This window comes from Pavona decussata, unplaced genomic scaffold (genome assembly GCF_977016875.1).
Source record: "Pavona decussata unplaced genomic scaffold, jaPavDecu1.1 SCAFFOLD_32, whole genome shotgun sequence".
NCBI classification, from domain to species: domain Eukaryota; kingdom Metazoa; phylum Cnidaria; class Anthozoa; order Scleractinia; family Agariciidae; genus Pavona; species Pavona decussata.
The window spans coordinates 2446855-2474680 of NW_028145455.1; the positions used below are offsets into that span (position 1 = coordinate 2446855).

At 38.8% G+C, this 27826-nt stretch overlaps 2 protein-coding genes and 1 long non-coding RNA gene across 4 annotated transcripts; 2 read left to right on the forward strand and 1 right to left on the reverse strand.

Moving 5' to 3' along the window:
• The first annotated feature begins 506 nt into the window (after positions 1–506).
• On the forward strand, positions 507–12872 carry LOC146484623 (uncharacterized). Its single transcript, XM_085104711.1, has 10 exons — positions 507–651; positions 4351–4465; positions 5623–5653; positions 5775–5801; positions 5909–5935; positions 6596–6639; positions 7019–7054; positions 8852–8941; positions 9220–9247; positions 11315–12872. The coding sequence occupies exons 2-10, from the start codon at positions 4382–4384 to the stop codon at positions 12391–12393; spliced, it is 1446 nt and encodes a 481-aa protein (XP_084960837.1). The 5' UTR covers positions 507–651; positions 4351–4381; the 3' UTR covers positions 12394–12872.
• On the reverse strand, positions 12554–27115 carry LOC146484624 (uncharacterized). Its single transcript, XR_014863607.1, has 2 exons — positions 26868–27115; positions 12554–12967 (listed from the first exon to the last, which is right to left on the reverse strand). It is a non-coding gene; the product is annotated as an uncharacterized LOC146484624 (long non-coding RNA).
• Positions 16616–26860, forward strand: LOC146484625 (uncharacterized). 2 transcript variants are annotated; one of them, XM_085104715.1, is made up of 10 exons: positions 16616–16731; positions 18879–18993; positions 19821–19851; positions 19971–19997; positions 20104–20130; positions 21424–21467; positions 21945–21980; positions 23660–23749; positions 24048–24075; positions 25490–26860. In XM_085104715.1, the coding sequence occupies exons 2-10, from the start codon at positions 18910–18912 to the stop codon at positions 26566–26568; spliced, it is 1446 nt and encodes a 481-aa protein (XP_084960841.1). In that variant the 5' UTR covers positions 16616–16731; positions 18879–18909; the 3' UTR covers positions 26569–26860. The 2 variants fall into 2 exon arrangements, with proteins under 2 accessions (XP_084960841.1, XP_084960842.1); XM_085104716.1 differs by having other exon boundaries at positions 16633–16731; positions 18889–18993.
• Positions 27116–27826: the final 711 nt, after the last annotated feature.

Genomic DNA, 27826 nt, shown 5'->3' on the forward strand with positions numbered 1-27826 from the left:
AACTGCAATTTGTCACGCATATGAGTGAGCGTAGGTTACCCAAATCGGATTTTGAGCGCGGCTCATTGCCACTTTGTTCCTCCTTACCCGCCTAGTCTCTCACTTCATCTTATTAATCCTGTATGCCGAAAAAAATCCGAACATAAAACCAGGCTAATATTGGTTAAAAGAATTTGTAAGGGACTTAGGAGGACTTATGCAGAGAATTTTACATTCAGTCAACATGAGTGGCTTGAAACATTAAACATTAATCAGTCCAGTACTCGATATTTTGCAACAAGGCATCTCCAACAGGTGCAGTCGGTACAGCTGCAGGGTGACCTCTTACCGATTTGAAGTTAGTACTGGTACCAAGTAGAAACGGCCTTACACAAGCTAATGAGAAAATCCAGACGAGACTGATGCTAAGACCTTGCGTGCAGTGCGTGCAGTACCTTGAAGTGTTGTCCTATTTTTGTAAATGCTATCTCGGTCGTGATATTGCAAAAGATACTTTTGATAAACAAAGCGGTGCAACATGAAACATTTCAGTGCTCAAACCACACCCACAACTTTTTCTATACAAATAGGTTAACTTATTAGGGACACTGCACTCTTAGCTTTGGTCCTCTGTGCTCCGCACATCCGTGGAAACACTCGATCGTCTGAAAGGTAAAGTAGTTCTTGCTAACTGGAATAGCTCCTTTATAGAAAACAATTCTGGTCTGAAAATACTTCTTGCCATATGGCATAAAAGTTTTGATTTTCTTTTTAATCAATTTTTATGATTGCTCCCGCCTTTAATATGTGCTTACGCCTGCCCACTATAAAATTGACTTCAGCGCTAAATTTTCCACTGAGTATTGTGAAACTCTGCTTTACGTACACCCGGCCTAGCATAGATACTTCGTTATATGTGCAACGCTTGCAGCGACTAGCAGCAAACCTAGCCCTTTACGAGGGAAAGTGATCTGTAAGGCTTTTCGAGGCAAAGTGTAGGGACTATCTTAAGGGTCGTTGTTTTGAGTGTGGCAAAGAGCCGCGAAAAACCAAAGTTGATGGTACGTTAACGGCGATTTATTGCAGCAGATCAAAATAACGCTGACAATTCACAACCACGATCACGAGATCACGACCTCGAGCTCGACCTTAAGCTGAAAAGGCAATATAACAGCTGATATCTATTAATTTGGTTGAAAACGAAATAATTTCACAGAAATTTCTTAAACAAACCAGTCTAAACTATCTTAAAAACTAAACGAGTTTTATTCAATATTCTTGACCTGAATTCCATAATAATTGTAAATCCATTGAGAGACTAGCGTTCTCTAGCATGCAAGGTACATAGGGTGTTGGTTCGCTCTTGAAGCAATTTTAACCCATTTTGCTCCTTAATAATCAATTAATCTTCGCTTTGTACACTTGCGTATTTTCGCCTATTACGGAAAAACTAATCAAAATAACGAAGCGCACCTATATATCAGGTCCCGCTTGAGTCAAAGGTTAACTCGCGGAATATAAAATCGAAGATACAAGACAAAGCAAAATCATACGATGCTCTGGCAAAAAAAGGACTCTATAACACCGCATTGAAAGGTTCCACTACAAACCAAATCAAAACAAAGATAAACATTGTAAAGAATATTGCAACCAAGGTCAAAACATGAATTTAAAACTAATCAAAATAGGCTTTTGTTCCGATGTCCTTAACAAATATGTATAGAGAGTTTTCTTAATATCGGCTCATTCATCTTCCCTAATGCCGGCGATTTTAAACGCCGATCGCCGTGCTCGGCGAAAATCGCCGGGTGTGCCAAGTGCAAGTGTATTAAGGCTTGACCAGCCTAATTGTTATGCACATTTTTATTTGGAGGAGAAGCATTTGTCCGATCTCTGTGAAACTTGGCAAACAGTTTATTATCGGTGTCCTTATTAATTTTCCAAAATTTGCTGTATCAGATTCTTGTCACGTGACCTGAAAACGACTTATAACGGTTAAAATCTTTACTCAAAAATGGGGAACAAAAAGCTACATTATATCAATCTTGTTTGTTGCTTACTTGTTGAGCCCTTTTGAGGGCTTTATCATCCCGCCTTTTAATGATGTCCACATCTTAAGAGTAACGGTCAATTAAGTAAAATGGGTCACGTGACATGATAAATGTCCAAATATATTAAAAGATAAATAACAAGTACCACCTTAAAAGGCGGAATTAGGTTGGCACAGTTATACTAAACATTTTAATGGCAAACGTTTTCAAAATTTTGGAGTATAAATGTTCCCCATTTTCAAAAACAAGTTATGTGACGTCATTAACCAAGGAATGTCACGTGACACGTTTGGTCAAGAAAGTCAAGCAGTTTATGGAATGAATTTTCTCTATAAAGTAAATTCTTTTCTCGACAGAGAATAGAGGTTCCTTAAAATCTTTTCTGGGGGTCTTTGACGGACAAATAACCAAGCCTTAAAGTAGTTGAGTTAAATTAATTAACGTGCGGCGATTGCGACCTACGCCGGTCGCCGAATAAAATCGCCGATATCTGGCATGTCAGATATTGGCGATTAAATTCGCCGGCATTCGCCAAGTGGGCCCGTTCGCCGGCGATTTTCTAAGTTCATCGCTGCGAATTGCCAGTAAAGCCAACTTATCAGGTTGGGCGATTTTATCACACGACTTTTCAAAACGCTTCTCGGGAAGAAGGTTAAAGTGATCAAATTCGCTGCGATCGGCGTATAAAATCGCCAGGTGTGTCGCCGGCTTGAGTTGTATCCACTGAAAACGGAATTGCACCGTTATTAAATTTCAGGCGACAAGAAAACATCAGTGTCTCCAAATTTGCGCGTACACATTATTGAGATTAATTCTTGCAAAACACGAAAAAAAACGCAAATTTACCATCCCCCCCCCACCCCCACCCACCCCCAAAAGAAAAAAAAATGGCGCAAAGATTTCCTTTAAAGTGCCCCTAACCCTTCAATTTGTTTTCTTTTGGTAGATTTCCATATCTGTGAAGAACTCATTTTCGAAAATTTTTTTTAGAAATATTAAATCCTTTTTTTTTACGAGCGCTAAAAGTTACTGAAATTTTTAAATTTTTGCGCGCTTTTAGCCCCGCTGGACAAATTTTGGACTCGTGGGCTCATTAGGAACGAGCCAATGAGAAGCGTCCGATATTTGACACTTTCTTAGCTGTGACGTAAGAAAAGGACACCAGAAGGATTCAGAAGGAATCTTATGCATGCTGATTCCTTTCTCTACATTTCGAGAGTTGCTGCATCCAAAAACCACACATTTTTCAACCATTTTCTCTGTTTACAATTGAAGCATTACCGCGAAAATTCGGATATTTTTGCACGATGTCCTTTTCTTACGTCACGCTCCATATTTGGCCGAGTGGGGGACTAATGCAAACGATAGGTGAAAATATCGACAAGAGTGCCTTCACTTCTAGCGCCCGTAAAAAAAAAGCATTCAATATTTCTCAAATTTTTTTTTCCAAAATGAGTTCTTGAAAGATATGGAAATCTACCAAAAGAAAACAAATTGAAGGGTTAGGGGCACTTGATGATTTGGTATGTATGTTGGTATGTATGTTGGTATGTATGTTGTAGTTGAGAAGCGCATTAATTCAGTATTTTTATAACTTGTAAAGTAAAGTAAAGTAAAGGAGGATAATTTATACATGGTTAGATAGAAAGCTACAAGCTCGTGGGAAAGTGTAATCAAACAAAGAGCAGAAACAGAGCAGAGCAGAAACTCTTTAAACATCCCAACTAGCAAGGAGGCTTACTAGTTGGCTATTTACAAAGCGTGGGCGAGAATTTGAACCCAATCCTAGAGTCCTCAGGCACTTTGGCCAGCGGTTAATAAAACAATGGAAGCAGTTACGGAGCAACCAATCAAAAAAATTATCAAGTTTTTTTTTTTTTCGAATTCTCCAGTCTCTACTGGCAACCAACCGCTGGCCAAAGAGCCTGAGGACTCTGGGTACGTGATTGGGGCGGGGACTACCATGAAACAAGTCCAGCTAGTGTTCATAGAGCGGATTCGGACCATGGGCCTCCAGATAACGAACTCGGCCACACTTCCCTCCCTTGGATTCAATTGTTACTCTCGAACATCATTTTTTTTTTTTTCATAAAAACCAGCCTTGAAATGGCATTTGAATTCGCATTGTGCGAATTTAAGGGTCTTAAATCGCGGTTGTTGCACAATTTTAGATTTACAAATATCACATGGGTGTGAACGCTACGAATTATTTCTACAAAAGGAACTGTATTCTATGTCGTATTTAGTGTCCCTTCATAAAGGAAACCATGTAATATACTGAACTCTCCTACTGATCAATTGGTTTGATTTTGCGATGCAGTTTTCTTTAGTTCTAAGGAGAGAGAACAGCAATGTTTCGCATGTTCTTCGTGGTGGCTTTGGCCATTTTCTTGGCCAGTAACTTTGGAACATCACAGGAAAAGACTCCTAAACAGGTAAAATTTGAAATCATCAGTCACTTTTAACAATATCTGAGCATATTGAATTTACTTTCTCGTGTGAGGACGTATTCACGTATTGTCGTATGAAAGAACGTGCTCTCGTATGATATGATCTGAGACACTCTCCGGCATATCCCACTAGCTCACCTGATCGTGAAGACAATAAAAGAAGAAATGGTTTGAGCAATGATATGTATCCAGGTTTCAAAAGTTTCCCAAATAAAATACTAATATAATTAATCTTTTTTAATAGTATCCACTACAATAATCTAGATAGAAAATCGAGGAAGCTGGAAATTGCTCTTTATCTCCGTCAAATAAATAAATATTAATAAATAAATAAAATAATCAACCTTTACTCTCGGCAGTGTTTATAGCACAAGTGCAACTGGGGTTGAGCATTAAACTTAATTCACAAACCAATATTTAAATTGAAAATAACATAGCTAAAACTGGCAGAACTGGCAGAAGGCAGACCAGCTGGCTATTTAAAGCAAAGGCATTTTTAAATTTTTAAGCTGCAGCTTATGCCAACGATGAAAAAAGAAGTTTAGTTGTTTTTTATAGTGTTCAGAGGTGGGGCAGCTCAGTATCTTTAGAAAGATATATGAAGTGAACAAGACCAACTCATAGAAGCTTGCGAACTAGAAATTTATGAATAACGCTTGAAACGAGTTAACCGAGACTCGTTTGATCCACTCTTTCTAATGCCACAGCACAGCTCGATCAGAGATGAAAATATAAGCAGTGATATTACAAGTCATACTTTCTAGTGAGGTGTACTTGAATAATTGAATGATCATCGCAGTCATGTACGCAATTTAAGCAGTTGCGAAAAGAATGCCTGAAAAAATTCAGGCTTGAACGGGATTCGGACCTATGACCTCTGCGATGCCGGTGCAGTCCCCCGCCAATTTAGCTCAATGCTCTACCAATTGAGCACAAAATGACCAGCTCTCAGTTGGCTTGATCAATAGCTCAGTTGGTAGAGCACTGCACCGGTATAACAGAGGTCATGGGTTCGAATCCCGTTCAATTTTGATTTTGTTCCGCGGTTTCACTTATTTATTCTTCCATCCACCTTTCAAATATATGAAAGTCATATATTCCACTTCCAAGATGTACGAATTTAAACGTTGCTTTTTCTACAGAGCTGTCAAGTCAGTGGTTGCTGTAAAGATGGTAAGTGAAAAAATTTCAAATAATTTCACTTAACTAAACCTCGTAACCTTTCGTTTTGTAGCCAGACATAATTTGTCTGTAGTACGGGTAGTCTCATTTCATCATTTTTGGTTTCTGGTAGGCAAAGACGGAAGAAATGGAAGGGATGGTGAGCTGACAATAATTTCCACATTCTGTTAATTTCATATGATATTGTCAATTTTTTCCAGCTTAGTATACAATACAATCAAATGTTATATTTTTATGTTCACACAGGAAGAGACGGACAAGATGGAGTAAACGGTAACGTAGTCAATTTTAACATTTGTTTAGAACTCTACTGAACAACCCTCATAACTGGTCACTTAAGCTATCCGCAGTGAAAATAACGCCGCGTTTTTGGATTCTTTTCATTCATGTTACAGATTTAGATTTGTGTGTGGAACTCCACCCCCCCCCCCCCAAAAAAAAACCCGGCCATTATCTCTTATCTTACTATCTACAATATAATGCAGTGTTTGAAACTATTGCACAATAATCAGTTATTACAGTTGTATTCACTCACACTTCTAAGTTGATTTACTTTATATCACAGAACAGCGATTGAATTTATTTGAAATTGTGTTCAGGGTTACAGTACTGATCGAAAGAGAGAAATCTAACGAAAATAAAATTAAAAGCAATTTAGAAATTTAAATGGAAGATATTGTTCAGAACAACAACAACGATGATGATGATGATGATGATGATGAGATATTGTGATGTATTTATAAACTTCTTTTTGAACCGTGCTACTGAATGATTCTTAAGCCTTGATGGACAAACACCAAACTCAACAGAAGATCAGTGCTTACGGCTCAGTAATTACCTCGCAACGATGAAATTAAAGGACTGCAGCATTGCGATGTTGGCTTCAGTGTCTCAAGTTATATTTACTTTCTGCACGTTAATCATTTATAACAGGAATAGATGGTATCGATGGGCGTGATGGGACGTGTGGAGTAAAGGTTGGTAATTTTTTTGCCTGTACATCCTTGGCAGTGAGCTTTTGAGGTCCTGCTGTGCCTTTATGACTCAAATATTTGAATGTTTTAACAACGTATACAAGTTAGGCTCATATATCTTAATGCCATACTTACATAAGGCTGATACAAAAGAAAAATTCTGAAGCCCAACTGGGCTACAGGATTAGAGACCATGGCCTCTTTCTATTTCTTCAGCCTTCTTCTGTTTCTTCTTCTTCTTCTTCTTCTTCTTCTTCTTGTTCCCCTTTCTGGTGTCCTCGTACTATTCTCCGTCACAATGGCGTAAACTTTGAATAATTATCACTCGGCTCCGTGTCTGTATTTTAATTTCTGACAACAATTCTATTTCTTCACATTCAAGGGTGAGAAGGGAGAGCCTGGCAATGTTAGCGAAAAAGTAAGTACAGTAAATAAAACCCGCTCACTCTAGTACTCCGCTAGTCTCAGTGCTCAGTGTCTCGTGGGGTCACTCACCAGTCAAAGTCTGTAAGGTTTTAATTCTAGAAATAGAAGCGCAGAGCGAAAGAAACCATGTGGGAAAAAGTAATCTAGAGATCGGATGTAATAATTTCCAACAGACTGACCACAGCTTCTCTCCCAGCCATGCTTAGCGCAAAAATTGTCTGTCCAGTGGATTTTGTTGTGTTTTCATTTTGTGAACACAATTCCGCTTTTTATTTTGGTGCTTGAGAAATTTTCTGGTCAGTCGCTATTACGATACTGTCCACGACCTTTAATATCAAGCCTTCTCCAGAATATTCTCTTATCGGAAGGTAGTACTGTGAGGAAAATTGCGCAGACCAATAGCGATAGGGTTAGTTAGTAAGCTTTTATCCGTAAGGACCTTAAAGCCGAAGATTTTATGCTATTAGGAAATAGGCAGTATGTTAATTGTCCAATACAAACAGCTATTTTCTTAGTGCTTCCGGCAGAGGGATCCATGGGATGACTAAGAACGCCTAGTCCTTACTCACAGTCGAGAGAAATTGCTGTCAGAATTTCGAACTGTCATTTAGGTTTGATCGTATAACAGATTGCCAAAGGGTCAAACTTCAACTGCATTCAATAAGAAACGGATGAAGCTGCAATGGGGAGCAGGCATGATGCAGTGGTGAGAGCACTCGCCTCCCACCAATGTGGCCCGAGTTTGATTACCCGGACTCGGTATTATATGGTGGTTGAGTTTGTCGTTGGTTCTGGCCCTTGCTCCGAGAGTTTTTTCTCCGGGTACTGTGGTTTTTCCCTCTCCTCAAAAACCAATCTTTCCAAATTCCAATTCGATCTGGAAACTGAGGACCGCAGGCTTTTCAGTCGTAACAAAGTTGATTTAAGCATGGACTAACGAGGGCGAAAGGTGTGACGTTTGACTTCTACTGCGCGTCGAACGGATCCATTCCTGCATAATATCCTCAAGCAAGTGGATTTGCGGGATGGCTCGATTAGTTAAACCTGGTCTTGTTTAATTGGTTTTGTCTAGAGTTTTTATCGTGCGCAGAAGCTAAAGGACATTTTTAACATCATTGTTAAACGCTATGCCGAATGCCATACCGTATGTGGATCTCTACTACAGGAACCCATGCTCCAATCCAATCCCGTCCCATCCCATCCAATACGATACAATACAATTCAATACATACAAGTAATGCAATGGCTTCGAGTGGTATACTGTGAAATATCCCACGAGTGACTTGTTAAGCGATTGTGCATACAAAGAAAAATCAAGTCAAGAGTGGGATGTTCACGGTATACCTCGAGAAGGCACTGCATAACTAATTTATCCCATGCCACTCATTGTGTTAACTTTCCTGTTCGACGTCTGGTTCCAGGAATTCAAAATAAAGGACAAAGCTGGGGTTTTCTTCTTCCACTTTTTAGTTATTGACAGTAAATTTTTCTGAACTAAAATTTTTGACCTGCCGAAGGCTCTTCAATCGATCGTTCGGTGGGAAAAATTTGTAGTCCGCAGGGAAAGCAGGGTTTTTTTCGTGGAATACTTCCGTTGCATACCGCAGAATTTTTCTATTTTCATGTACTTTAATTGTCAGTAACTTCATTTTCCCTTTTCTCACTGAAGAGTATTTTCCAATAAAAATAATAACCTCTACTCGTCTTCAATTTATCTGATAACTAAATTTCTCTTTCATCCTTCTTTCTATCTTTTTTTCTTTCTGTCTTTTCGTCTATTTTGTACAAGGGCGAGAAAGGATCTCCTGGTGAGATGGGAAGAGATGGACAGAAAGGACAACAAGGGGAGAAAGGAATGCCAGGAACATGTAACGCACAGGTAGTTAGAACTTGTGCTTTCTGTCACAGAACCACCACGAATACAATTTGTAAATAAACTTTGTTATGAACATACAGATGTTGATACAGCGAACTTTAATAAATTATTTATAAATTATTTGTTCCTTGCAATGCAAATTTCTCTTTATCATTCCTCAGGCTTTTTATATAGGTATATATACATTCTTAACTCCCGTTTCAAGTGAAAACGTAAATAAATATTACTTTTGGCTGGCTTGTGATGCTATCAAGTATCATCTCTCTCTCTCTCATTTACAGGGATCCTCGTCATCTTGTTGTCAGACAGGTAAGCAATTTTATGGTTGGGTAACCTAGATCTTTTCTATATTTTACCCCTTTTTGCTCGTTGAAAAACAACTGTGTTTTATATCTGTCCATTAGCTAGGCCTTTTGATTTCACGGAGATATATTTTTGTAGAGCTATTTTGTTATTGTTAAAAGCTCCAACTGTCAATCACTCTTCACGACTGAGGGCTTCTTGAATTGAACATTATCACCATGGTGTCATCCGACTGCATGTAGCTACCAGAATGGTTCTCACTAGAATGGATACTCCAAAACAAAGTTGGATACTGACCTTATGATGTTAACATAACACCAAAATAAGTTTTTTTTTTTAATTTTTTTTTATTTAAACAATATTTGAACACGACGTTTGCTCTAAGAGCAACTAAGTGCTCATCGAGACAGCTTACGTCGGATCAACTTACCCGCATAAACACACGGCAGAGACGGACTAATTAACAGGGCTACTGCACGAGTACAATAAGTTAAAACTACAAAGCTAAAGTAAGAAAAACGAGATGAATGGGAAATAAATGACTGAACTGCTTGAATAAAATCCGGAGAACCAAACAGAAAACATTCAATCTTTTTCTGGTCCGAAGCTTAAAGAAGCCATTTATCTCCCAGTATGTGGGCAGCAGAGGAAAATAAAGCAATACGATGAGGATTATACATTGGACAGTACAAAAAATAGTGCTTAACATCTTCCACAGGTGTGTTGCAGAGAAGGCAAGCCGGAGAAACGACACAATTTCTAATAAAAAAAAAGTCGTGATTAAGGGTACTATTGTTGCATCTAAAGCGAGAGTGATTAATAGAATCAAAACGATTACCTACATAATGCAGGAGATTACAGGATGAGACACCAAAATAAGCAAGAAAATAATGCTTAAACTAACCGACTGAGGATGACAGTCTAATTTCTAAAGGCAGATTGACAAGTTAAAGCTAACAGTAAAAAGTTAAAATCAAAATAGCATACGCCTCGAACCCGCGTCATTTGCTTCATACCTCCTATCCAAATCCAGGAGGCTGGCAATTTTTAATTTATTTCAGAGAATTTAACCCATCACAATAATGAAACCTAACCGTTTTTAAATCAGTACTAAGGCCTAAAGATACCGGCTGCCCCGCGCCTAAATGGAGCTCTATTCTCTCTCTTCTTTGCTTAACAAATTGGCTTCTGTTTCCGTCTGTGTCAGGACTAAAAAGATCAAGAATACTAAATTGTGTAAATATCATACAGTGCCCAAATTTGTTTTAAAGTATCCATCCTTTGAACAACCCTACCACAAACCTTCAGTTGTTTTATTTTCTGATGATAATTAAGCTATTGTAATTTGTCTCCCACTGAGAATTATAAAGTTTCAAGTTGGAATGCAAGATGATTTTTGGTAATTGTAGTTCATGTGAACCCATCGTGAAAATGATCTATTGCTATTATGAGAGTGGTTTACAATTCAGTGTTTTAAAACCAAACCTAGCAAATAGGGCACTTAACAGTTATATGCCTTGTTTGGGTGAGAACCTCAGCGCTTTTCATATGTAAATGCAAACTAGTTAGTATAAGAAGAGTATGTTCCAAGCGGTGAGATTTGTATCAAAACAAGGTCACCCCAGCCTCGCTTCCAATCAGAAGGCCAGGTCACAAAGTACACAACTATAAAATGACCTGTAGCTGGCCAATCACAACAGACGTAAAAACGCACCGAACCAATCTGAATTCGAAGCAAACTAATATGTAACCACACTGTAAATTGTCTAAATAGTGATACACAACCAGTCGACTTCATCTTCTGAAGAAGATCAGCGTTTAGGAGTCAAACGTCGCTGACGTCACTTAAAGGTTTGACAAATAAGAAAGAAACTCCCCTACTATTCTACTTCACCTCGATCAATAACAACTATATATTCCATAGCCTCCCACGCAGTCGTTTTTAGGGGACTCGTATTACCTCCTCCCCACGAGTCCCCTATAAACGACTGCGTGGGAGGCTATATATTCCATGACTTGAGGTATGACACATGTAACCTAATGCTGTCATGTTTTCTTTCCGTTGTGTTAAAGGGTGCACTGTTGGTTTCCACTTCTTTGAGAAAGTTCAAGACCTACCAACTCGAGGAGCTTATGCTGTGGAACATTTCACCATTAATGGAACATTGTTTCTCGCTTTCGCGAACTATCATGGCGACATTAGCAAGTACAAAGCAAGCTCCATGATCTACAAGATGGATGAATCAACTGGAAGATTCGCTTTGTACCAGACCCTGCAAACTAGGGGAGCTTATGAACTTGAATACTTTTCAATCTCTGGCAAACATTTCCTCGCTGTGGCTAATCATTACGATGGGACATATCTGCTTGATTCAGTGATCTATCAGTGGAATGGAAAGCGGTTTGTAGTTTTTCAAAATCTGCCAACAAAAGGAGCCAGTACAATTAAATTTTTCGAGATAAATGGTGACAAGTATCTGGCAGTGTCAAACTACCACGATGGAAGTACTCGTTCCATAAAATCAGTCATCTACAAATGGGGCGGCATCCAGTTTAACAAGTTTCAAGAAATAGCAACGGAAGGTGCTCTGGGATGCACAGCATTTGGCATAGACAATGACACTTTCCTCGCGTTTGCAAACTATTACACCTCCCAACAGAAATATGCTGTAATGTCAACTGTTTTCAAGTGGTCAGGCGGGCACTTCATCAAAGTGCAGTCTCTTCAGACATATGGAGCACGGGATGTGAACTCGCTCAAAGTCAATGGTCGCACATTCCTTGCTTTTGCCAACCAGTATTCTGGAAGTAAATACAATACCGACTCCTTCGTTTACAAGTGGAATGGTAACAATTTCGCTCTGTTTCAATCCGTTCCTACACGTGGAGCTTTCGACTGGCATCCATTTGTGATCAGTGGTCAAACATTCTTGAGTGTGGCTAATTACCATGGTGACAATCAGAAGTTCAACACTCAGTCGGTTGTGTACCAGGCCTCTGGCGCCCGCTTAGTCAACTATCAAGGGATTCCGACACACGGAGCGACTGATATGACGTCATTCGAGTATAAAGGTCACACCTACCTGGCAGTGGCAAACCATTACAGTGGTTCGAAGTACAATATCAACAGCGCCCTGTACATGTGGGTGTAGATAATACAATGGAACAATGGAAGGAAAGAGCGAATGCACTGGAACATAATTAAGGCCTCGTCCACACGTATACCTTTACGTTCGTAAACGTATATTTTCTTAGGCGCTTAGGCCTCCAGTCCACAAGTAAACAACGTCAACGATCTCTGTAAACGGCTAGAAAACGCCTGCCAGTGTGGATAAATTTGTAAACGCACAAAAATGCACGTTTATCTACTCTCTTGTGGAAAACACAACTTGTACATTCTTACGTCACAGTTCGCAAAATATCGCATGCGCGCATGTTCAGTCAAGATTTCATGGCAATTCTGGTTCCCAGGTGGCCTCATTTTATTCTTCAGTTATGCGTTTGCGACTCTCCTGTCGTTTACGTGTGGATAGGCGTAATCAATATGTTGGGAGACGATCGTTTAAGTGTGGACAGAAAAAAATTGTAAACGTATACGTGTGGACGGGGCCAAAAAAATGTTTTTTTTTTGTAGACTTTAGCGAGAGTGTTCTACATTTTGACACATGTGCATGATATCTAAATACTTTTTCTCTTTCTTATCAATTTACGGCCTTGAGAACCCCCCTCACATGTACTTCAATAATCACATTCTATAATTAGTCCAAGCAAATAACAGATGACCAAAATTCACAGAAAATGTCCGGTGGAGTACACCGACACTGTCGATCAGGTCGAATTTAGTGTAGACTGGAGCGATTGATTGCACGGTTAATGATTTTACGGCTATTTGCATGCGAAATAATCCAATTACCTAAAAAATCATAAATCGTGATATTTTCACAAGTAAATCACCCAAGTTATCTACCCGCTTCCGAATGGTGTATCAACAATGAATGAAATTAAATGGGTTTGCGCCATGGCGGGCAAAGGAGAAAAAAGTAGTTTGATTCATGCACATACACTGAACTGTAAACACCACTTCTTTTAACACAATCAACTTTGACTGCTTCTTAAGTGTTAGACATTTAACTGATTTACATTATTTTGATAACTGTTTGCTAAGATCGGAAGAATTTATGATAAGAGAGAGTGGCATAACTTAACTCAACAACGTAAATCGTTTAATATTAAATTAGTAACGAAGATAAGTGTGTTCCGTTTTGATATTAAATACCAATTTGCTTTGTTTCTTTTTACATTTAACACAAGTGTTTGTTCTATTGTCTTTTGGTATATTAATAAAAAAGGTACCAGGGTTCGTCTACACTTGACACCTTTAAGCCATAGCAATAATGTGAAAGAATTACCGAAAGGTTATATTCACATTTATTTAAAACTGCTATAGTTGGCTAATGTAATTTCACAGTTTTGATTAAGAAATTCCGGGCGAGACTGACGCTAAGATCTTGCGTGCAGTGCGTGCAGTACCATGAAGTGTTGCCCTATTTTTGTGTATGTTATCTCGGTCGCGATATTATACAAGATACTTTTGATAAACATACCGTGCTACATGAAACGTTTTTGTGCTCAAACCACACCCACAACTTTTTCTTACCAAAAAGTTTAACTTTGCAGGGACACCGCACTCTTAGCTTTGGTCCTCTGTGCTGAACACATCCGTGAAAACTCTTGATCGTCTAAAAGGTAAAGTAGTTCTTGCTAACTGGAATAGCTCCTTTTAAGACTATGAGGCTGCCTAGCTAGGTTTAAGGCATCTTAAGCAATAACCTTTAGAGAGTATATGAACAAACATCCCATCTTTGTTGTCTTTATTACACAAAAATAAGTATTACTAAAAGATATTGAAACAAACTAGATATTGATAGATGTAATTTTACAAGTTGTTCTTCCAATTACTAGTTCAAGTTCGAGTTCGGATGTTCTACCACTGAGCTACAGGAGACTCGTGAGAGCTAAGGCCATTAAACTAGATTAATATACGACTCATCTGGCCTAAAAATAAATCTATATATGTATCATTTATTCATCAGACTTAAAAGATAACATCACATCCCTTTCAAAATAGATATTGCATTAACTTCAGAATGATCAATTCAGTTGCATCTGATACAACTGCATTGGCAGATATAATGTTACATAAAGGAAGGCCAAAAGCAAACGTGTAGATGGAAAAAAGCTTCTGAAGTACTCAGTATTTTATCTGAAATCACAAGAGAGCAAATCATGTTGTGTACACAGCATTTATATAGAATTCATAGTAGAGAATGTATAACTCGTGATTAATAAAATACACGTGTTGACTAAACCGGTATTATGAGCCACTCAAGTGATTGATATTGACTTGCGCTTCTTATCTGTACATGAGAGTGAGATAACAGTTTTCTCAAGACCGTTTTCTGGTAATTGTTTTCTTTATTCTGGTAATGAAAAATGAAACTGTTTCCACCTTCACACGTGGAGATCTCCGTAATAACTTAAAACACGGTGTATATTGTTACCAAATAATAACCAGCTCCTTGTAATGATTGATTGTAATGTACACTAACGACCTGTGAAAACTGACAACAATTGTCAAAATATCGTTGATTCAATTCAATACGTGAAACATATAAGAGTCTACTTCAACTCTGAGTGTTTTCAAGTTGCATTTATTCATTGGAAGTCACGTCCTTTTCTTCTTGCATAATAAAAACTTTAAAGAAAGAAGATTCAGTCCAGTCACTCGACAAAACTCGTGAAACCCGCCATATTGAAAATGAGGACAAAAAGGCGGGAAATTGCAATGTTTGTATAAGGGCGCGATGAAGTTATTTCCGTGAAGTCTCTGTTAAGTTCATGCCACTCGAAGAAGATATTGCTTTTCAAAGTCAAGGAGTATGTGCTGTTAATTTTAAAATAGCAAGTAAAACTCTTTCACTCCGGGAAAATAAGATTGTATTGCATGTGGTGCACGGCATTCTTAAACACTTTCCATTTGTAGGTAAAACTGCATTTTGTCACCCATATGAGCGTAGATTACCCATTAGTCTTATCAGTTGCCAAATCGAATTTTGAGCGCGGCTCATTGGCAGTTTGTTCCTCCCTATCCACCAAGTGTTTCACTTCATCTTATTAATCCTGTATGCCGAAAAAATTCCGAATATCAGGGGCGTAGCCAGGATTTTTCCAGAGGTACGCACAATTTTTCCAAATCCCCCTGCACCCCCCCTCCCATTCTTTTTTTTTTTTTTCGCGTGCCACGATGACATGAATAAATTTTCTTTATCGTCAGGATGGTGAGGTTGTGCTGTAAGTGTAAGCGTGATATGAAATGGCAACTTTGTCGTTAAATTCTTTGCTGCTTTCTTGGGTTTATTGAAGTGCTTCGATCCCTTCATTCATTAATTAAGCCAACAAGCTAGCGGTATCTCAGGGTTTTATTCGCAAATGCCGGAGCACGTTTAACCACTGTGGGCAGTATTAAGTGCGCGCTTACTCAGTATAAATCTACAAATAAACAATCAAAGTGTACATGTCTAGATCTACATCGCCAAGAGCAAAAAAACTGAGGCATAGCTTTCCCAAAGGCATAATGGATATAATGGTTTACTGTTACAAACACAAAGCTAACCGTCTGTCTTTCCTTCCAGCAAAGACAGAAATGACCTCATTTAGGTCTATTTCCTTGTGCTTGTGAATATGTATCACGGATAGCGAGGACAACCTCGCATCTGACATAGCACTCCGAAGTGGCGTCTTAAGCCTTTTCATGCTACTAAAGCTCCGCTCTGCAGCACATGTAGACACTGGGTATGTGAGAAGCGTCTTGACTGCTACAGCAATTCTAGGGTAAAATTCTGGGATAGAAAAGTCCCGCGTCTCCACCAAGGCCTGGGGAGTGCCATCTTCAACCAACAACCACTTACGGCGCCACCTAATCACTTCTCGTTTTATTCATTTTATTGTATTTTCGACTTTTTCAGGTACGCACGTGCGTATGTGCGTACAGGTAGCTACGCCCCTGAATATAAAAACATTAAACATTAATCAGTCCAGTACTCGATATTTTGCAATAGGGCATCTCCAACAGGTACAGTCGGTACAGCTATAGGGGTGACCTTGCACCGATTTGAAATTCGTACCAGTAACAAGTAGAAACGGCCTTACAAAAGCTAATGAGAAAATCCAGGCGAGACTGATGCCAAGACCTTGCGTGCAGTGCGTGCAGTACCTTGAAGTGTTGTCCTACTATTGTAAATGCTATCTCGGTCGTGATATTGCACAAGATACCTTTGATAAACAAAGCGGTGCAACATGAAACATTTCAGTGCTCAAACCACACCCACAACTTTTTCTATACAAATAGGTTAACATATTAGGGACACCGCACTCTTAGCTTTGGTCTTCTGTGCTGCGCACATCCGTGGAAACACTCGATCGTCTGAAAGGTAAAGTAGTCCTTGCTAACTGGAATAGGTCCTTTTCAGAAAACAATTCTGGTTTGAAAATACTTGTTACTGTATGGCATAAAAGGTTTGAGTGTTTTTTTTAACTCAATTTTTTGTAATTGCTCTCGCCTTTAATTTGTGCTCACGTCTGGCCACTAACCGTCTGGGCTGAGTTGCTCGAAGCATGGTTAGCGCTGACCATTGGTTAAGAGGTATTAAAACCTATAGGTTGTCATGCTATTTAACCCAGGTTAGTGCCAACCATGCTTCGAACAACTGGGCCCTTACCACTAAAATTTTCTTCAATGCTGATTTTTCCAACGCTGGACCATTGTGAAAGCCCGCTTAACGGACACCCGCTTAGCATGGACATCTCGACATATTTGCAACGCTTGCAGCGACTAGCAGCAAAACTATACGAGGGAAAGTGATCTCCAAGGCTTGTCGAGGCAAAGTGTACTCTACGGGTCGTTTTTCGAGGGTAGCAAAGAGCCACGGAAAACCAAAGTCGATGGTTAACGGCCATTTATTGCAGCAAATCAAAATAACGATGACAATTCACGACCACGATCACGTGATCACTACCACAAGCTCGACCGTAAACTGAAAAGACAATATATAACAGATATCTATCAATTTGGTTGAAAACGAACTAATGTGACAGAAATTTCGACAAAAAACAGTATAAACTATCTTAAAAACTAAACGAGTTTCATTCAATATTCTTGACAATTCCATAATAATTGAAAATCCATTGAGAGACTAGCGTTCTCTAGCATGAAAGGTGCATAGGCCGTGGGAGTTCACTCTTGAAGCAATTTTAATCCATTTTGCTCCTGAAAAATCAATTAATCTTCGCTTTGTACGCTTGCGTATTTTCGCCCATTACTGAGAAACTAATCAAAATAACAAAGCGCACTTACACATCGGGTCCCGCTTAAGTCAAAGGTTAACTCGCGGAATATAAAATCGAAGATACAAGACAAAGCAAAATCATACGATGCTCTGGCAAAAAATGGACTCTTACACCGCACTGAAGGGTTCCACTACAAACCGAATCAAAACAAAGATAAAGATTGTAAACAAGATTGCAACCAAGGTCAAAACATGAAATCAAAACTAATCAAAATAGGCTTTTGCTCGGATGTCCTTAACAAATATGTACAAACAGTTTTCTTAATATCGGCTCATTCATCTTCCCTAAGTTGTATCCACTCAAAACTGAACTGCACCGTTATCAAATTTCGGACGACCAAAAAACAGCCGTGTCTCCAAATTGGCGCGCACACATTACTGAGATTAATTCCTGCAAAACACAAAAAGAACGCAACTTTGTCAAAAAAAAAAAAAAACTGTCGCAACGATTTTCCTTTGACTGATTATTTTGGTATGTATGTTGTAGTTGAGAAGCGCATTAATTCAGTATTTTTATAACTTGTAAAGTAAAAGTAAAGTAAAGTTAACTTATTTATACGCGGTTCGATTTAAAGCTCCAGGCTCGTGGGGACGTGTAATCAAACAAATATTTTAAACAGAACAGAAACTCTTAAAAATCCCAACGGGCAGGGAGGCTTATAAAGCGTGGGCGAGAATCTGAACAGGGCACCACCCAATCTCAGAGTCCTCAGGCTCTTTGGCCAGGGGTTGGTAAAACAATGCAAGCCGTTACGGAGCTGCCAATCAAAAAATATAATTTTTTTCGAACTCTCCAGCGTCTCTACCAGCGACTTACCGCTGGCCAAAGAGCCTGAGGACTCTTGGTACGTGATTGAGGACTACCATGAAACAAATCCAGCTAGTGTTCATAGAGCGGACTCGGACCATGGGCTTCCAGATAACAAACTCGGCCACACTTCCCTCCCAGGGAGACCTTACATTCAATTGTTACTCTCGAACATCATTTTTTCACAAAAAACAGCCTTGAAATGGCATTTAAATTCAAGTTTTGAACGTGTGCGCAAAGGGTCTTAAATCGCGGTTGTTGCACAATTTTACTGAGATCTACAAATATCACATGGGTGTTAACACTACTAATTAATTCTACAAAAGGAACTGTTCCTATATCGTATTTAGTGTCCCTTCATAAAGGAAACCATGTAATATACTGAACTCTCCCACTGATCAATTGGTTTCATTTTGCGATGCAGTTTTCTTTAGTTGTAAGGAGAGAGAGCAGCAATGTTTCGCATGTTCTTCGTGGTGGCTTTGGCCATTTTCTTGGCCAGTAACTTTGGAACATCACAGGACAAGACTCCTGAACAGGTAACATTTGAAATCATCAGTCAGTTTTTACAATATCTGAGCATATTGAATTTACGTTCTCGTATGATATGATATGAGGCACTCTCCTCATATCCCACTAGCTCACCTGGTCGAGAAGACAATAAAACAAGGAATGGTTTGAGCAACGACATGTATCCGCTTCACTAAGCTACGAGCTGTTGTCCGGTAGTGTTCAGAGGTGGGGCGGCTCAGTATCATTAGCTAGAAAGAAATATAAAGTGAACCAGACCAACTCAAAGAAGCTTGCGAACTAGAGATTTATGAATAACGCTTGAAACGAGTTAACCGAGACTCGTATGATCCACTCTTTCTAATGCCACAGCACAGCTCGATCAGAGATGGAAAGATAAGCAGTGATATTACAAGTCATACTATCTAGTACTATCTAGTAGGGTGTAGTTAAATAAGTGAATGATCATCTCAGTTATTTACGCAACAGCTGCGAAACGAAAGCCTGACAAAAGTTCAGGCTTGAACGGGATTCGAACTCATGACCTCTGCGATACCGGTGCAGTCCTCCGCCAATTTAGCTCAATGCTCTACCAATTGAGCACAAAATGACCAGCTCCCAGTTGGCTTGATCAATAGCTCAGCTGGTAGAGCACTGCACCGGCATCGCAGAGGTCATGGGTTCGAATCCCGTTCAAGCCTGATTTTTGTTTTTCAGGCTTTCTTTTTGCAACTCAGTGCTTAAGTTGCGTAAATAACTGAGATAATTTACTTATTCATTCTTCCATCCGCAGTTCAAACATATGAACATCATATATTCCACTTCCAAGATGTACGAATTAAACTTTTTTTTACAGAGCTGTCAAGTCAGTGGTTGCTGTAAAGATGGTAAGCGAAAAATTTTCAAATAATTTATCTTAACTAAACCTCGTAACCTTTCGTTTTGTAATCAGACACAATTTGTTGTAGTACAGATATTCTTATTTCATCATTTTTTTTTTTGGTAGGCAAAGACGGAAGAAATGGAAGAGATGGTGAGCGGACAATAATTTCCACATTCTGTTCATTTCGTATGATATTGTCAATTTTTTCCAGCTTTCTATACAATACAGTCAAATGTTGTAATTTATGTTTACACAGGAAGAGACGGACAAGATGGAGTAAACGGTAACGTAGTCTATTTTAACATTTGTTTAGAACTTTACTGAACAACCCACCAACCCTCGTAAGCTATCCGCAGTGAAAATAACGCCGCGTTTTGGATTCTTTTAATTCATGTTATAGATTTAGATTTGTGTGTGGAACTCCACCCCCACCCCGCAACCCGTCAATTATCTTTTATCTTACTATCTACAATATAATGCAGTGTTTAAAACTGTTGTACACTAATCAGTATATTGTATTCTCACACTTCTAAGTTGATTTACTCACAGAAAAGCGATTGAATTTATTTGAACATGCGTTCAGGGTTACAGTACTGATTGAAAGAGAGAAATCTAACGAAAATGAAATTCAAGGCCATTCAGAAATTTTAAGAGAAGATTTTGTTCAGAACAACAACAACAACAACGATGATGATGATGATGATGATGAAATATTGTGATGCATTTATAAACTTCTTTTTGAACCGTGCTACTGAATGATTCTTAAGCCTTGATGGACAAACACCAAAACTCAATAGAAAATCAGTGCTTAGGGCTCAGTAGTTACCTCGTCAACGATGAAATTGAAGGACTGCAGCATAGCAATGTCGCCTTCAGTCACGCTGGGGATTTTTTTAGTCAAATTCGGCCAAAAAGTTTCTCCTCCTTAGGGTTTTGTGGTAGCAACCTCAAACTTTGCAACCAGACAAAACAATGTTTTCTTTACAACTTGTCCGATTCGGATTTTTGAATTTCATTTCTCTAACGGTAAAATGACGTCATCAATTTGGCGGGAAAATTTTTTTTGGGAGCTACGACACAGTTGTTCCTAACATAACAAACAACATGAAAAGAGAATAGCAAATCTGAAAAAAATTTGGAATACCTCATTGGAGTCAAAAGTTATGGGAAGTTAAGCGATCAATTTAAGGCTATTTTTAGTCACAAAATGGCGTAAAATTCAAACTTCAGAAGCCCAAAACTTTTGATTCAGTTTAGATATTTCAAATCTTTTTTCAGTTTTGTAATCCTTAAGGTATGTGCATTTAAAAAAATGTGACTGACCATGTCGAAGCCTTAAAAAAAAATTTCGCGCCAAATTGATGACGTCATTTTACCGTTAAAAGAGATAAAATTTAAAAATCGGAATCGGCCAAGTTGTAGAGAAACAGTTTTTTTTTTCGTTTGCAAAAATTGAGATTCGTACAATAAAACCCTAAGGAGAAGAAACTTCTTGGCCGAATTTGACTAAAAAAATCCCCAGCGTGGTGTTTCAAGTTATATTAACGTTTCGTATCGTTAATCATTTATAACACAGGAATAGATGGTATCGATGGACGTGATGGGATGTGTGGAGTAAAGGTTGGTAATTTTTTCCCTGTACATCCTGGGAAGTGAGCTTCTGAAGTTCTGTTGGGTCTCTATAAATCAAATATTTGAATTTTTCAACGACGTATACAAGTTAGGCTCATATATCTTAATGCCATACTTACATAACTGGCCAATACAAAAGAAAAATTCTGAGGCCCAACTGGGCGACAGGATTAGAAACCATGATCTGTTTCTATTTCATCAGCCTTCTTTTGTTTCTTCTTCTTCTTCTTCTTCTTCTTCTTCTTCTTCTGTTTCCTCTTCTTCTTCTTCTTCTTCTTCTTCTTCTTCTTCTTCTTCTTCTTCTTCTTCTTCTTCTTCTTCTTCTTCTTCTTCTTCTTCTTAGCCCTCCTTTCTCGTTTTCTTGTACTATTCTACGTCACAATGGCTTAAACTTTGATTTATGATCACTCGACTCCGTGTCTGTATTTTAATTTCTGACAACAATTCTATTTCTTCACATTCAAGGGTGAGAAGGGAGATCCTGGCAATGTTAGCGCAAAAGTAAGTACAGTAAATAAAACCAGCTCACTCAAGTACTCAGCTAGGCTCAGTGCTCAGTGTCTCGTGGGGTCAAATCACCCTTCAAAGTCTGTAAGGTTTTTAATTCTAGAAATAGAAGCGCAGAGCGAAGATTTTAGTGTAAAAGGAAATTGACGCCTCCAGAGAAAGCGTGTGGAAAAAAGTAATCTAGAGATCGAATAATAATTTCCAACAGACTGACCACAGCTTCTCTCCCAGCCATGCTTGGCGCAAAACTGTCTGTCTGCTGAGGTCAAGATCACGTTTTCTTTTGTTAAATGAAAACAAAAAATGTACACATCAAACCCTTTTTCCCGATTTCTATTTCTGCGGATAATCTTACCTAACTATATCCTTTCCAAATTCTAATTCGATCTGGAAACTGCAGGCCACAGGCTTGTCAGTCGTAACAAAGTTGATTTGAACATGGATCAACGAGGGCGAAAGGTGTGACGTTTAACTTCTACTGCGTGTCGAACGGATCCATTCCTGCATAATATCCTTAAACGAGTGGATTTGCGGGACGGCTCGATTAGTGACACCTGGTGTTCTTTAATTGGTTTTGTCCCCGGGTTTTGTCCAGAGTTTTTATCGTGCGCGCAAGCTAAAGGACATTTTTTAAGATGCAGTCAAACCTGTTTATAACAGCCCTGTATATAGCGGTCACCCTGTAAATAACGGTCACTGAACAACTTCCCAAAAATCGTCCCTTATATTTACTGTTAAGTTGACCTGCGTATAGCGGTCCGCTGTATACAACGGACGCGGTCACCCTTTAATCTCCCTGAATCCACAATTTTATTATCTTCTGCCTGTATATAACGGTCACGAAATTGGGTTATGATTAACGAATAATGCCAGGGATATAGCGATGACTCAAAACCCAACTGGAGGGAGGAGGTCCGGAACGATCTCTTCAGTTGATGACGAAGATGATGAAATTGGAGCTAGACCCCCTGAGAAGCGAAAGAGAGACAGCGATGCTACAGAACTTAACCTTGATGAATAAGACAGTAGCACAGGCAGTCGTGCTTGCGAAGAAGCTGAAAGACTTTGCTCAGTAGTATGGACATGAAGAACTTTCTTTCACACTGAGTTAGTCAATAACATACTACATGAAATCAAGCTCCGAGCTCCGAAATATCATAAAACTATAACGGCCGATTTTTTTCTTCTTGAAATCCATATTATTACTTTAAAAGCTGTTCCTACAATACAAGGAAAATTAGATGAAAGTAAACAGTGCACCTCCCTTAAAGTACACCACGGACATTTTATGGGCATTTTTGTCGTATTTATTGGGTTTCTGTTTAAAATTGTTGTCAATAAATGTGAATTGAGTGATTTTCCACATAAAAAAAGCTTGTTCATTAGCTTCCAGCAGACTTTTACTGCGCCTCCCAAAAGTATAACATGGACATTTTATGGGCCTTTTTTTTATCCTGGTTATTGTGTTGCTGTTACTCGTTATTGTCCTTAAAACATAACATGAGTGATAATTTGCACATAAAAATGCTATTTATTGACTTCTGGGGGAGTTTAAAGAAAACCTGTGTCCAATGCAATGACCGCTACTCGTCTTCATTTCATCTGATAACTAAATTTATCTCTCATACCTTCTTCCTATCTTTCTTTCTTTCTGTCTTTCTATTTTGTACAAGGGCGAGAAAGGATCTCCTGGTGATATGGGAAGAGATGGACAGAAAGGACAACAAGGGGAGAAAGGAATGCCGGGAACATGTAACGCACAGGTAGTTAGAACTTGTCCTTTCTGTCACAGAACCACCACGAATACAATTTGTAAAAAAACTTTGTTGTGGACATGCAGATGTTGATACAGTGAACTTTAGTTACTTGTTTGTTAATTATTTGTTCTTTGTGATGCGAATTTCATATTATCATTTCTCAGGCCTTTTATATAGGTATACATTCTTCTCTCTCGTTTCAATTGAAAACGTAAATAAATGTAATTTTTGACTGGCTTGCCGGTGCTATCAGTTAATATCTTCTCTCTCTCTCTCTCTCTCTCTCTCTCTCTCTGACTTACAGGGATCGTCGTCATCTTGTTGTCAGGCTGGTGAGCAATTTTATGTTTGAGTAACGTAGATCTTTTCTATATTTTACCTCTTTTCTGCTCGTTGAAAAATCCTGTTTTATATCTGCCCATTAGCTCTGCCTATTGATTTCACGGAGATATATTTTTTGTAGAGATATTTTCTTATTGTTAAAAGCTCCAATTGTCAATTGTGTTTCTTAATATACTTTTCACAAATGAGGACTTCTTGAATTGAACATTTTCACCATGGTGTCATCTGACTGCATGTAACTACCAGAATAGTTCTCACTAGAATGGATACTCCAAAACAAGGTTGGACACCTCATGATGTTAACATAACACCAAAATTAGTTAAAACTTAACAGTAAAAAGTTAAAATCAAAATAGTATACGCCTTGAATCCGGGTCATTTGCTTCATACTTCCAGGAGGCTGGCAATTTTTAATTTATTTCAGAGAATTTAACCCATCACAATAAATGAAACCTAACCGGTTTCAAATCAGTACTTAGGCCTAAATATACGCTGCTACGCGCCTAAATGGAGCTCTATTCTCTCAGTTCTCTGCTAAACAAATGGACCTCTGTTCTCGTCTATGTCAGGACTATAAAGATTAAGAATACTAAATTATGTAAATATCATACAGTGTCCAAATTTGTTTTAAAGTACCCATCCTTTGAACAACCCTACCACAAACCTTCAGTTGTTTTACTTTCTGATGCTAATTAGAGCTATTGTGATTTGTCTCCCACTGAAAATTGCAAAGTTTCAAGTTGGAAGGCAAGATGATTTTTGGTAATTGTAGTTCATATGAACCCATCGTGAAAATGACATATTGCTGTCATGAGAGCGGTTTACAATTCAGTGTTGTAAAACCAAACCTGGCCAATAGGCCACTTTACAGTTATATGTTTAATGACCTTGTTTGAATGAGAACCTCAGTGCTTTTCATATGTAAAGGCAAACTAGTTAGTATAAGAAGAGTATGTTCCAAGCGGTGAGATTTGTATCAAAACAAGGTCACCCCAACCTCGCTTCCAATTAAAGGCCAGGTCACAAAGTACACAACTATAAAATGACTTGTAGCTGGCCAATCACAACAGACGTAAAAACGCACCGAACTAATCTGAATTCGAAGCAAACTGATATGCTGAGAGGTAACCACCGCCAAAGGCGGGAAACTGCGTTCGGCAAACCGTGCGTTTTACACTGTACATTGCCTAAATAGTGATACACAACCAATCAACTTCATCAGTCTTCTCAAGAAGATCAGCGTTTAGGTGTCAAAACGTCGCTGACGTGACTTCAAGGTGTGACAAATAAGAAAAAAAGCTACTATTCTATTTCACCTCGATCAATAACAACGTCATATTCCATGACTTGAGGTGTCACACATGTAACCTAATGCTGTCATGTTTTCTTTACGTTGTGTTAAAGGGTGCACTGTTGGTTTCCACTTCTTTGAGAAAGTTCAAGACCTACCAACTCGAGGAGCTTATGCTGTGGAACATTTTACCATAAATAGAACATTGTTTCTCGCTTTTGCGAACTATTATGGCGACGTTATGACGTACAAAGCAAGCTCCATGATCTACAAGATGGACAAATCAACTGGGAAATTCGCTTTGTACCAGACCCTGCAAACTAGAGGAGCTTATGAACTTGAATACTTTTCAATCTCTGGCAAACATTTCCTCGCTGTGGCTAATCATTACGATGGAACATATCTGCTAGACTCAGTGATCTATCAGTGGAATGGAAAGCGGTTTGTCGTTTCTCAAAATCTGCCAACAAAAGGAGCCAGTAAAATTAAATTTTTCGAGATAAATGGTGACAAGTATCTGGCAGTGCCAAACTACCACGATGGAAGTACTCAATCCACAAAATCAGTCATCTACAAATGGGGCGGCATCCAGTTTAACAAGTTTCAAGAAATAGCAACGGAAGGTGCTCTGGGATGCACAGCATTTGGCATAGACAATGACACTTTCCTCGCGTTTGCAAACCACTACAACCCCCAACAGAAATATTCTGTAATGTCAACTGTTTTCAAGTGGTCAGGGGGGCACTTCATCAAAGTGCAGTCTCTTCAGACATATGGAGCACGGGATGTGAACTCCCTCAAAGTCAATGGTCACACGTTCCTTGCTTTTGCCAACTACTATTCTGGAAGTAAATACAATATCGACTCCTTCGTTTACAAGTGGATTGGTAACAATTTCGCTCTGTTTCAATCTATTCCCACTCGTGGAGCTTTCGACTGGCATCCATTTGTGATCAGTGGTCAAACATTCTTGAGTGTGGCTAATCACCATGGTGACAGTCAGAAACACAACACTCAGTCGGTTGTGTACCAGGCCTCTGGCGCACGGTTTGTCAACTATCAAGGGATTCCGACACACGGAGCGGCTGATATGACGTCTTTTGAGTATAAAGGTCACACTTACCTGGCAGTGGCAAACCGTTACAGTGCTCCGAAGTACAATATCAACAGCGCCCTGTACGTGTGGGTGTAGATAAAACAATGTAACAATGGAAGGAAAGAGCGAATGCACTGGAACATTATTAAGGCCTCGTCCACACGTATACGTTTACGTTCGTAAACGTATGTTTTTTTGTGCGTTCAGGCCTCCCGTCCACAAGTAAATGACCAATAAACTGATCTCTGTAAAAGGATATTTTCGAAAACGCCCACCAGAGTGGAAAAATTTGTAAACGCACAAAAATGCACGATTATGTACTCTCTTGTGGACAACATATCTTGTAAATGCTTACGTCACAGTTCGCATGCAAGCAAGCTTAGTCAAGATTTCACTTCACATGTACTTCAGTAATCACATTCTATAATTAATCCAAGCAAATAACGGATGACCAAAATTCGCAGAAAATGTCTGGTGGATTACACCGACACTGTCGATATACAGCTGTTTCGACAAAGGTTGTCCAAAAGAGCGTAAAAGCGTACGCGATAATGCGGAAAGGTAGTCTGGGAAATACCCAATAAATTTCAATAAAAGCTCAGAATCCATAATGCCTTGACCGTACAACGAAGACTTGAGATGGCGTGCTGGTTATTTCCCAGACTACCTTTCGGCCCTGTCGCGTACGCTTTTACGCTTTTTTGGACAACTTTTGTCGAAACAGCTGTTTCGAATTTAGTGTAGACCGGAGCGATTTATTGCACGGTTAATGATTTTACGGCTACTTGCATGCAAAATAATGCAATCACCTTAAAAATCATCAATCGTGAAATTTTTACCAAGTTTATCAAAAATGAATTAAATTAAATGGGTTTGTGTCATAGCGGGCAAAGGAGAAAAAAGTAGTTTGATTCATGCACATTCGCCGACCTGTAAACTGTACACCGTTTCTTTTAACACAAACAATTTTGACTGCTTTTTAAGTGTTAGACATTTAACTGATTTAGATTATTTTGATAACTGTTTGCTAAGATCTTTAGAAGAATTTGTGGTAAGAGAGAGACGAGGTGGCATAACTAAACCGTCATCCGCGTAAATCGTTTAATATTAAAAAATTAACGAAGATAAGTGTGTTCCGTTTTGATATTAATACGGATTTGATTTGCTTTTTACATTTAACACAAGTGTTTGTTCTATTGTCTTTTTGTTAAAAAAAAAAAAAAAAAAGGTACCAGGCTTCGTCTACACTTAACACTTTGAACCATAGCAATAATGTAAAAGAATTACTGAATTAAAGGATATATTCACATTTATCGAAAACTGCTATAGTTGGCTAATGTAATCAGTTGACAGT